The sequence below is a fragment of the Chelonia mydas genome, chromosome 12 (assembly GCF_015237465.2).
Source record: "Chelonia mydas isolate rCheMyd1 chromosome 12, rCheMyd1.pri.v2, whole genome shotgun sequence".
Taxonomy (NCBI): domain Eukaryota; kingdom Metazoa; phylum Chordata; order Testudines; family Cheloniidae; genus Chelonia; species Chelonia mydas.
The window spans coordinates 35,315,337-35,327,256 of NC_051252.2; the positions used below are offsets into that span (position 1 = coordinate 35,315,337).

At 51.0% G+C, this 11,920-nt stretch overlaps 1 protein-coding gene across 1 annotated transcript; it reads right to left on the minus strand.

Moving 5' to 3' along the window:
* Positions 1–6,389: 6,389 nt before the first annotated feature.
* Positions 6,390–11,878, minus strand: FOXF1 (forkhead box F1). Its single transcript, XM_037877812.2, has 2 exons — positions 10,366–11,878; positions 6,390–7,234 (listed from the first exon to the last, which is right to left on the minus strand). The coding sequence occupies exons 1-2, from the start codon at positions 11,399–11,401 to the stop codon at positions 7,074–7,076; spliced, it is 1,197 nt and encodes a 398-aa protein (XP_037733740.1). The 5' UTR covers positions 11,402–11,878; the 3' UTR covers positions 6,390–7,073.
* Positions 11,879–11,920: the final 42 nt, after the last annotated feature.

Sequence of the window (11,920 nt, forward strand, 5' to 3'; positions counted from 1 at the left end):
AAAAGACTAGCAGCCCCCACTGAAACAAAGCCACGGTTTGTAGCTGAATGGACCTTCCTGGAGGCTCCCCCCCCCCTCGCCACTATTCCGCCTGCTCTACTGTTCAGGCCCTTGGCGGGGTTGCGTGCGGGGCTCTCGTGCCAGGAGGGGAGCTGTGCTCGCGAGACGGTGTGACGGAGGGGGAAACACGCTACGGCAGCCCCAGCCACGTGTGGCTCCTTCCCCGCACGGCCTGAAGAAGCGCACCCCGAGCGGACGGCAGATGGCGCTAGAGCCGTGTTAAAGGGCTCTGCTGGGCGGCCTCCGTGCCAGGTAACCCTTGCGTTGCCGCCGAGTATTGCAGCTCCGGGAAAGGGACAGTTCCCTCCTCGCTTTTAGCTCTGCTGCGCCCCTTTTCTCTGGGGGCGGGGGGGGGAGATACCCGGAAGCCAGACCCCTCCAAGCCCCGCCAAGTCCTTTGAAATCATGCACTGGTTCATTTTCCTAATTTACAAAAGACCGCAGCCCCCCTCCTCCTTTTCAAGGGGCCCTACTTGAAATACAGTGATCAGACTTGCTCCTTGAGGCATGAGGCCATGCAACAAGGCCCGGGGGCCTAAAATACAGAGCAACAGCCCAGGACCTGAGGTCAAGGTGGCATTTTGCTCCTCTTTCCTAACCCTGTTTAATAGGCACTTGGCTTCACTAGAGGTTTAACTCTGGCTCCATCGTCCCTGGGAACATGCCCTTATTCAAACTGAAACCCTCTCTGATCTTGCTTTTTGCTAAGGGGGTGGTGATGCCCCAGTCGTTGTTTCTCCGCTGCGCCGCTCCAGGCTCAGCTGGAGAAGAGTATCCCCAACAGGCGAGAAGCTGGGCCTGACCTGCTGGAGTATATTCTTGGCATCCAAGTCCTGGGCAGCACCTTCAATGAGCTATAAACAGGCTCATTAGGCAGGACCTTTGCTGAGTGAAGAACATAGCGAGGGGAAACCCTTGCCCCTCAGCCAGGCATCCTGAGGGCATCTGACTCCCACTACCCTGGAGACTCCTGAGCCAGAGACTATGTCCAAGCAACTAGGCCCGGATCCTCAAAAGTATTGATATAGGCTCCTAGTGAAATCAGTGGGCATTGAGTCTAAATAGATGTGGGCCTTTGTGCATTTGGTGTCTGCTCATATCTGGACACAGTTGATCATACGTGCACACCTGTCGGGCCCATAAAGGGCATAGTTAGTAGAAGGCTGCCTTGATACTATCTTCGGGAGCAACTCATACAGGGGAAATGGCTGCCCTGATGCAGGAGAAGGGCCCAGAGATGTAGCAGCCTCCGGGGGTTTATCTTTTTGTCCCTGGCTGTAGGTATATGAGATGGAGGGCTGCCTGTCTGTTTAGACTGCGCTCACTGGCTTGAGGAATATGTGGCGTCCATGGTATGTGGTGGTTCTGTTTTTCCAGGTTTACAAAAAAAAATTCACTGTGCAGAACTTTCCTGTGGAATGGACTTCAGGCCTCTGGGAGACTCGGTCTGCAGCCTGCAAGGTGCGTTCTCTCTCCCTCCAACCCAGCCTCCGATCAGACTTTCCAGGGATTTATTGTATACACAGAAGGCAAGCCTGAAATGAAGCTGAAGACTGAAAATGAATCTTGCAGAAGATAAGGAGACTTCAAGGAAAAGAACCACTTGGTGGCGTTTGAACTTCTAACCTCGGGACCTTTATCTCGGACACACCTGGTAAAGATATTTGCTTCGGAAGCAAAATCCCTGACCCTAGATTCTATGTTACATGGCCCAGGTCTAGCAGGACTACTCAGGGAAATGCCATCGATAAATAGCTGTATCTATTTAGGGCTGAGATTTCTTCTGAATCTTTGTGGATTTTAGCAGCAGTTTAAAATAGACTATAGAGATCTAAGGTATACAGATATTAAAGCTATGCCTGAGTGTAGACCTGTGAATAAATGTTTCAGAGTAGCAGCCGTGTTAGTCTGTATTCGCAAAAAGAAAAGGAGGACTGTGGCACCTTAGAGACTAATCAATTTATTTGAGCATAAGCTTTTGTGAGCTACAGCTCACTTCATCGGATGTTGTGCGTGCGTGTGTGTGTGTGTATACACTTATTCTCTGTATAACTGGATTGATAACACCACAATCATATGTGTCCAAATAAGTCCCATAAAGGGTACAGTAAAAGCTTGCCTTGTTGATAACGATCGACCAGAGGAACTCACACAAGAGAAAGGGCTGGCCCAGAGATATAGTAGCCTCCGGGGTTATTTTTTTTTTCTCCCTGACTCTAGGTGTATGCGACAGAGTGATGCCTGCCTGTGTAGACTGTTCTATACACCTCTACTTTCTGCATTCAAGGTCTGTGTATTATAGCCTCTACTTTCTGCATTCTCTCTCTCTCTTTACTGCAGAAAGTTGAAGGTAATAATACACATATCTGTAATGCAGAAACACGCCCTTTCTCTCTCGCTTTATCTATCTATCCACAGATTAATGGACAGATCTATATCCAAATACATGTATATACTCCTAGTTTCTGCATAAGCGGTATATGAACGGTATCCTCTAATGTATATACTATATTTATACCTACAAAGAGAGAGAGAAATGAATTACAGCTCCATATAGATATGTATATTTATACAGAAGTAGACATGTAGGTAGTTGTATACGGCTAATCTACCTATATAGCTAGTGACCTATGGATAATGGCTGTCTAGATCTATGGCTGCTCTCGCTTTCCCGTGCGCTCTCGCTGAATAGACGCATCCTACACATAGGTACATGCCTAGCGATACAATTTCTGGCTTCCACAATGCTGGGTGGGGTTGTAAATAGACGAGGAAGCGATCTCAGCCCTTGGTGTTACCCTCCACCGAGCCCTGGTATTTAACATGAGCCATTAGTCGCGATTAAGATTTGTAAACTCGTGTTAGATTCAGCTCGATTCCGCCCCCCTCCCTCCCCCCAGCACAGCCACACATGCAGCCCGGGTAGGGTGGATCTCTGACACTGGGCTGCTTTGCCCCTGCAACGAGATCCTTCAGGTGGCAGGCTCAGCCCCTGGTCCCCCGGCGGGGGTTAAAGCCAATAGCCACCGCTGCGAAGGTAACAGGCTTAGCCTGCCGCCGTGTCCCTGCCAATGGGCGGGCCGGTGCTGGGACCACACTTGCAGTCAGCATCGTCCCCCGCCGCAGGGCCAAGCGGATCCGCTGGGAACGGTGCGGGTCCAGTTCCTTGCCACTGACCCTGCCCAGCATCGGGGCCCCTCGCAGCAAAGCCTGTCTGCGGTGAGGCAGGGGAGGCCTTTGAAGCGTGGGTAGCAAGTTATGGGAGCAAAATCTGGCGAGAGCGTAAGATGAGTGGGCTGACCCTCGGGATGATGGGATTGATAACACCCCGCTCAGATAGATATATACGATCTAGCGACCTACGTGCCCTACACATCGGTAGATAAGGCCGGTTTAGTAGGGAATTGAGACGCAAACGGTAAACCACTTTTATTTACCTCCGAATGGTCCTGCAAACACCTCCACTGATTCCCTGGCTAAGGAGAGGGGGGAAAGCGACAGCAGCGTCGCTTTCTAACCGGCTAGCTTCAAGCCCGTCCGGTCCCACCCCGAGCTTTCCTGAAACTGAACAAATCTGGCCTGTTGCAGACAATTCTTTAGGTTGTTTTCGAACTCACGTAGCCCAGGCATGTAGGGCGCGTGGTGCTTTTAACACAGCGGATTCAAGAGAGTTGTGTGTGCGGGGCGGGCCTGGGGGGCGGGCCTGGGGGGGTCTTTTAATTCTGTTGGTGTCTTTTAAAAAAAACCAGCATCAAATGCCTGGTAATTTACAGTTTATAAAAAGGCCTGCAAGTCTCACGAGCAGCAGGAGGAAAGAACAATGCCAGCGTTAAGGAGGCGACACAGCGAGCCACGCACCCCGAAGCAGCGAGGCAAAGAAACAGGGAGGTGGGGGTGCAGAGCAAACAGACTTTTGCTCGCGCGGTTGCAACGCAGAAGCTCTCTCCTTTTACTGCTGTTTAGTGTTTATTCCTTCGGGCAATAAATCTGCAAGTTTCCTGAGCAGTGGCTGGTTTGCTTTGCTGTTGCTGGGTTTGAGGGTAAGTTTTTTTGGGGGGGCAGGGGGGGGTGATGGTGGTGGAGAGGCGCGCTGAGTATTTTGTTTTTACGGCGTTTTCTCCGCCTATGGATCGGATTTTTCTCTTTATTTCTCCACTATTTCTTTTTGCGTTTCATTCTGTTATTTCTAATGTGGGGGAAGCGAGAGAAAGGGGGTTTATTTGGTCTTTACTCTGAAATAAAAGCCCCTTCAGGTCAAGTGAATGTCGCTTTATTGAATTCACCCCGAATTACCAAAAAGAGACAAGAGTCCCTGGCTTTACCAGTCGGCCTCCTCTTTAGAGACAGCAGCTTGTGCCATTAATTGCGTTTATCGATCATTTCTGTGTAACCGAGCCCCAAATAAATTACCCCCCTCCACGTCCAAAATGTCAAGTTTGAAAAGAACCAGTTTCGGGAGATGTGGATCGCAAGAGCGAATGAAACTGCGGTGGGTCCAGAGATCAGACCATAGAGGAAAAGAAGTGTTATAAAAGTAAAGCTAGTTAATTTCAAGTAATTCGTTAAGGGCTTGATCCCAAACCCCTTAAGTCAGTTGGCTGTAGAGCTGGTCCTAAGCAAGAAAAACAGAACAGTTGATTTAGGACACCGCTGTCCAGGAAATATATCTGGCTATTTCCCTCCTCCATTAGCTTCAGCTAATCCCAACATATGTTTTAAAAACGCACCATTTTAGTTCCTTATAATAGGAAAAGCAGACTGCAGTGCTGGCAGATAAAAATCCCACTGTCTAATGGGGAGAAAAGAAGCCTTAAATTATATTTATCTTCATCAGCACGAAATTCCTTCGACCAAAAAAACCCAAAGCCTGTCAAAAACCATATTCTCCTTGCAAAAATCGCCTCCAGGTATTTTTAAAATTATTACTATTATTATTTTAAAGATTTCTTTAAAACAAGGGGATTGAATTTAGACTGGGATAAAAGGACTTCTTGGAAGCAGAAGCCAAGAACAATAGAAGCTCCTTTCAAGTTTGCACTGAAATGTGAAATTGTTAAAAACAAACAAACCCGTGAAGTTATTCCAATAAATTATCCTGAACTGCAGGGATAGGAGCTATGACCATTTGAAGAGGGGGAAGATCTCGTTGCAAATATAGGGCTCGATTAGGCCGTCTTTGCTCACCCTACCATCCCACTGGCACCGCAAAAGGAGTTGGGGAACCAAATAATGCACAGCTGGGCCCTCTATGGGCTGATCCAAAGCCTAATGCTGCCCATGGAAAGAGTCCCATCGACTTTGGATCAGGGGCCCTAGGGCCCCCATAGAGGTGTCGCAGACTCTTACCAGGTATTACACCGCATGATATTTTATTTGCTGTTCATACAATTGTGAAGTCCATGTACAAATAACATACATGTTTTATTTTTGGTTCGGTTTTTTTTTTAAAGGACAAACGTACACAAAGGGGGCAACAGATCATCATTACCGTTTAATACAGTGCAGAAGAACATTAAAATAGGTGCCACCGAACTGTACAAAGGCGGGCCAAACTATAGGGGCGGGAGGAGGAAATAATCCCTCATTATATATATATTTATAGAAAACACAGGGCGGATGGTCTTTACAGGCAGATCAGACATTTTAAACAAATGTACAATGGATAGCTAAAAAAAAATCTATATGGCAAATATTGCCAACAAAGTTACACCACTTTAATACTGATCAACTGAGGCTACTGGTGTCTCGATTATTAGCAAAAAACAAATGTAGAATAAATAACAGGATGAGCCTGGCTAATTGTTTTTGTTTTTTTTCAAAGTGCCTTATTCTCTCTGCATAGGGTCTGGTCCTGCAGTCTTAGGCAGGCAAATAACTAACTCCCTTTGGGAGAGTTTACCTAATGCGGGGTTGCAGGCAAAAAAAAAATAATAATACTTCTCTAAAGCAGGGGATAGACTGGAGACTAGAATAAAGCCAATGGGAGGGTTTTGGTCTTGTTTTGTTGCCCTCATTGAGACTCCTACCCCCCCCCCCGCCCCACTTCCTCGGGAGCCAGTGTTTAGTCTTCAGTGTATCGCGCTGATTCGCACATCCCTAACACAACAGGGAGGAGGGGGGCACAAAATATCCTACAGAATTTGGAGAATAGGCTATATTAAATGCACAATCACGTGAAAAGAGGGCACGTGGAGTTGGATTCTGGTCTCAGGGAAGTCAATAACCACACACCCATTGACTTGGATGGTGCAGGAAAGCCTCCCCCACCCCCCACCCCCCAGCGCCCAGTAAAGAGCTGATAGGGAATAACAAGGCACATAGAGGAGTTATTTTCCCTTTTCTTTTCTTTTTTTCTTTTTTTAAGGCAGTGAGGGGTTGGAAGAGCCCATGGCCAGAAATCCCATCTGTGTTCTGAAGAAGATTCCAAGCAATTCCTTAACCCTTCAGTTACACATCTCAACCAGACCGTCATTTCCAAACGATTTCCATTCTCCTTTTAAAGCTCATTGTGGCTAGAGTTCTGGTCCAAGCAAACCCTTCCCGATCGCTTTCATGTCATTGTTTCCGGGTGGTTGTTTTTTTGGTTTGTTTTTTTAACACTCATGTTTAAAAAAAAATACAATTTTGGATTTTTTCCCCACCCCATCAATAAAAAATAAGAGCTCGTTTTAGTAATGAAACAGACACGTGATTCTTGGAAACTTAGTCAGATCACAGCCCCCGAGCGATGCTACAAACGAAGGAAAGAGACAGCACCCCGTGTTCACTTTACCCTTTCCAAAAAGGCACCGTGCATCCCTGCTTCTTTAGCTTAGTGTTAATTCGTTTCAAAATGTTCCCAAACGCCAGGCTTCTGCGGATGGCTTATATACCTCCAGAGTAAAATCAGTCTAGTTATTTGGATGTCCCTTTAGCACAGAGGGTCTTTTGGGAAGTCCCTTCCACATAGAAAGTTTTCTTTGTGTCATGATTGGGGGGGGGGTGTCCCCAAAAGTTGGCTTCTTTGCCTGGTATCACATAACACAGGGCTTGATGTCTTGGTATGTCACTTGCTGATGATAGTAAGATCCACTCCCTGCTGAATGCATCGAGGAAGAGGCCATTGCGTTGAAAGAGAAGACGAATTCTTTCCTGTCACACATGCTTGGAGACTGGGAATGATATCGCGGGATTCCTGGAAGAAATCGGGGATCAGAATTAAAATGAAGCTTTAGCAAGTGGCTAGAGCAGTAATGCTGTAGAGAGGCTTGGGGGATCTCTACCATCGCCCTGTGCTGGGGGCATTTGGGAGGAGGGTTTTCACTGCACCGAAGGGAACACGCCAGTGCTGCTTTATCATCCCGGGGGTGGGAGAGGGGGGGGTTGTTGCGCACAAACAGGTGCTGTCATGGCTTCAATGTCTGCAGCCCTTACTCAGAGGAAATTCCCATTGACTTTAATGGGAGTTTTGCCCGAATGCGAATTGCAGGATGGGGCGGTATATTTCCTGGCTGGCTAAGGAAGCAGAAGCATTTCTAAGATGTGTGTTTACATTCTGCGTCCTTGATGTACAGATTGCGGGCCTGATGCTCCTTCCGTGGGAGTCAACGGGGGAGGGAAAGGCCCCTTGATTTCCAGTGGGACCTACTGGGCTTTGACTTCTTACCCCTCCCTGCTCCCACTACCCCTGAGCGCTGACAACGAAAAGAACAGGAGTCAGCGAACGCGGGGGTCCAATGTAAGGAAGCCCAGGGAGCCTGGGGTTTTTAAGAGGAACTCCCATCGAAATCAAAGTGAAACCTCCAAGAGATTTCCCCCAGTGACACCAAAAGCAAAGCAAAGCAATGTTATATTAAAGCAAACCACGGCAATGTAAACAAGGATAATAATACTGGTAAGCGCAAGGGAGCCGACAGCCTTCCGAATTATTCATTTTTTCCAGCACCAAATCAATCAACTCTGGCACCAACATGGGAGGACTTGGGTTTGGTTAACAAAGATCTGTGAGACGGAAACGTTTCATTGTTACACGCTTGGTATTTAAAATATTGCGTTTAAAACCACTCAGTGTGTCTCTCCGATTAGGAATAAATTAAAGTTGTCAGTTAATTTCGAATGATCAATCCGGACTAGCCCAATGGAATTTTGCAGCGAATCTGAAATGATTCAACCGGTCTATTCCAATTATATTTCGCAGTTGATCTGAAATTATTAATATGGAGTACTTCAGACACTGCAGTTTAGTTCCTTTAACAGCATGTTTACATGAGGGGCTGAGCGGTCCACCTGCCATGGACGGATAGGTGGGAAAAGAGATTTGCCAAGGGGTGGCAAACGCAGAGGGACATTGCAGTGTTTCATGGCCGCTATTCCTGTTCACCCTTATTTTATGGGACTCCGTTTACACGCCGGACTGTACGTTTCTCCAGCAGGCCAGCATTTCAAAGCCCAGATGGGCCCGCAACAGTCCCCCAGGAGATGTGTTAAAAATTCAGTTCTCCCAAATAGCACTCGATTAAAATGGCGAGAGGAAGAGGAAGGAAAGAGGTAGCCAATTTTTAAAAAGCTGCTGAAGTAAATTGTCAGGTTTCAACACAGAAGTCAGGCCACGGAGAAACCCCGGCTTTAGCCCTATTGAAAAACAGCAGCTCTGTGTTGCAGTTTTAAAACTTTCTTGCTTTGCGATCGCTTCGTTTCTACTCTAACTGCGAGCCCTGATACTCCGGCAGAAAAGATGATCGAGCGAGCCACTGGCCAAAATCCAGTTCGTCGTCTGTCTACACCGTATAGATACAAGGACCCGATCGAACCAAATTGCCACTGTGGTCAGAGTCGATCCAGAGATCTGGATTCATTTTTGGTTCGACCCTATTAGTGCCCGATCTAACCGATTAATTCAGATCCGGTTAAAATATATCAGAACATTTCCCCCCTCTCCGGGTCCCACAGTCACCTCCTCACTAGCGCAGGGCCTAGCACGAAACTGCCCACGGGACACGAAAGCACCAACCTCCGCGCAGAAAAACATGCCTGGAAAAACAGAGCCCGGCGGAATTGGTTTCAACCCCAGGCATGCCAGGAGTGAATTCCTGGCCTCTGGACAAACCCCCACGGCCTGCAATGGAGCCAGGATTTCACCCTAGGTCCCCTGGGATGGGACGGTGCAAACACAGCGCACCGTGGGGCTGTCCCCACCGCAAGCAAAGGGAATCCCCCAGCAGAGCCGCAGGCTGCTGGGCCCGAGATAACCTCTTCCCGCAGCTTGCTGCTTCTGCCGACCGCTGCCCTAAACCCTCGCCACTGGCGTGTTTCCTTGAAGCAGGCCCGCTCCGGGAATGGCTCTGCCCCGGCCACAACATCTCCTGGCTCCTAGAAACCGCATCCCCCTCCCCAGGTGAAACCCACCGAACGCTCCTCGCGGGATATAGCACAAGGGGAGTAGGTGCGTTGGTTTAATTCACCCTCGCAAGGGAATTCCCTGGCTGGGAAGAGCCTAATCTAAGGCGGGATACAGAACTCTAGATTACTTTCCTTCGGGGCCATGTATCGGGACACCCTGTCCCTTGCCAAATTCTCCCCTAAGCTACTGCAGAGTTCGCTCTGTTCGCAAAATCGACGGCATTTCACGGCTCTAATGGGGCAGCTTATGTGTGGATATAGCTAGTCAGCTCTACCGATCTGCTTTGCAGAGGTAGGAAGGGATCGTTCATGTACCAGGCCAGCAATTATTTACTGCGAAGAGACTACAGAGAAATATCCCCAAATGGGAGGAATCCAATGCAAACCAGAGTGCACCGAAAAAGGTGGAAGGAGTGATATCAGATTTGGGGCCTGAATTCCTAAATGGCATTTGAAATCAGAAAGATGGATAATTAAAATATCACACACGCACACACAAACACACTCCCACACCCTTTATATTTATCTGCCTAATTTCACACTGAGACATGACAGATTTAAAATCTTTTCCTAAAGGCCGCGGAAAGGGGGTCACGAAACGTACACAACAGCCGTGGGAGAAAAGAGGGATAGGCAGGGCCCCCACGCCTCTCCATGCGTGGGTATATGTTTAAGTGTGCGGGCGTGCATGCCCGTGCGTGTGTGTCTGTCTGAACACGCAAGCCCTTGCAGGAAGTGTTCGTAAAGGTCACTTGCATGGATGCGAACAGGATCTATTGCAAGGCCCGCGTAAGATCACTTGCGTGGATGTTGCACCGACGTTGCACGCGTGCTCTATGACCCGCTCCTCAGCAGTGCACACCTGGGAAGGCCCCCCCCCCGCTCTCCCCAGGCCCCCGGGCGCCGGCCCCCCACCTCCCCGCTTACCTTGCAGCTCTGCGGCGTTGTGGCCGTTCTGGTGAAGGTAGGACTGGTCCAGCGAGTGCGTGGAGAGGCCGGAGGAGAGCGGGTTGGCCGCGGGGTTGCAGGGGGACAAGGACTGCTGCTTGATGTAGGGCGCCCCGCTGTTCAAGGCGGCCGAGGCCGAAGGGGCCCACGGCGAGGCCGAGCTGGAGTAGACCGAGTGGGGCTCCATCACCCCGCCGCTGGCCAGCAGCGGGGAGGCCGGCACGGAGCTCTCGTGGTGCGGGTAGTCGCCCCCGGAGGAGCCGGTGCAGCTGCCCATGTAGGAGTGCCCGCCGTTGGCGGGCAGGTGGGGCACGGAGTGTCCCGCCAGGCCCATGCTGTCCACGTTGCTGGGCAAGTGCCCGTTCATCATGCCCAGGCCCCCGTCCAGGGCCAGGCTGCTGGGGCCGCAGGAGAGGCCCCCGGCCGAGCCCTGGAAGCTGTAGCTCTCCGGGGAGAGGTGGTTGAAGCCCAGGCTGTTCATCATGCTGTACATGGGCTTGAGGGCTTGGCATTTCCTCCTGAAGCCGCGGGGTCTCCTGCGGAAGGAGCCTTCCTCGAACATGAACTCGCTGGCCGGGTCGATGGTCCAGTAGTGGCCCTTGCCCGGGCGGCCCAGCCCCTTGGGCAGCTTGATGAAGCACTCGTTGAGCGAGAGGTTGTGGCGCACCGAGTTCTTCCAGCCCTGGTAGGAGCCGCGGAAGAAGGGGAAGCGGCTCTGCAGGAACTGGTAGATCTCGCTCAGCGTCAGGCGCTTGGACGGCGAGCTCTGGATGGCCATGACGATCAGGGCGATGTAGGAGTAGGGGGGCTTCTCCGGCCGCCGGATGCCGGCGTTGCTCTTCTTGGCTTTGCCGCCGCCCGCCGGGGTGCCGCCGGCGGCGGAGGAGGCGGACTCCATGGCCGAGCCCGGCTGCTGCTGCGGCTTCTCCAGCGCCGAGGACATGAGGCTGCAGCCGCCGAGCGCCGCGGGAGGAGGGGGCTGAGAGGAAGGAGCCTGCGGCACCTCTGCAGTCATCGACAGCGGCGTCCCCAAACCCGCTCGGGCCCCCCCTGCTCAGCCCTCCTCCCCCCCCGACCCAGGCCGCGCGGCTGGGGGTTGTTATTTGCCCCCCCCCTCTGTCTAGCTGCAGGGGGTTTCTCCACCAGCGGCCTGTACCCCCTTCGGATAAACAAACGCAAGTGACCCCTCCACCCTGGCCCTAAATCCGAGCCCCGCGGCAAGGCTGAGCCAGAGGCGGAGGGACGGGGCCGCTGTCCGGGCTCGGGCGCCGAGCAGAGAAGCCCCCTGGAATTGGTGGGGTTTTTTTCCCCCCTTTCCCCTACGTTGTTTTGCAAGAGGCTGGTCTCCCCCAACGCCGCCTCCTGGCTCTCAGCTCGGCTGCTGCTGGGAGCTGCTTTTCATCTCCGTCGGGCTGGATTCTGCCCCCAGCCGCGCCGATCGCCTTTAACTTTATCTCGTGTCAGCGGCGTCTGTCGGGTCTTGACAGTCAGACGTAAGAAGCAAGAGGAATTCCCCGCCCCGACCAACTCCCCC

Bases quoted from the DNA above. Each gene is read 5' to 3' on its own strand.
- FOXF1 (XM_037877812.2), bottom strand. From the start codon at position 11,401: ATGACTGCAGAGGTGCCGCAGGCTCCTTCCTCTCAGCCCCCTCCTCCC. The intron at 7,235-10,365 runs GTAAGCGGGGAG...GATTTCTTCCAG, and splicing joins CAACGCCGCAGAGCTGCAAG to GAATCCCGCGATATCATTCC.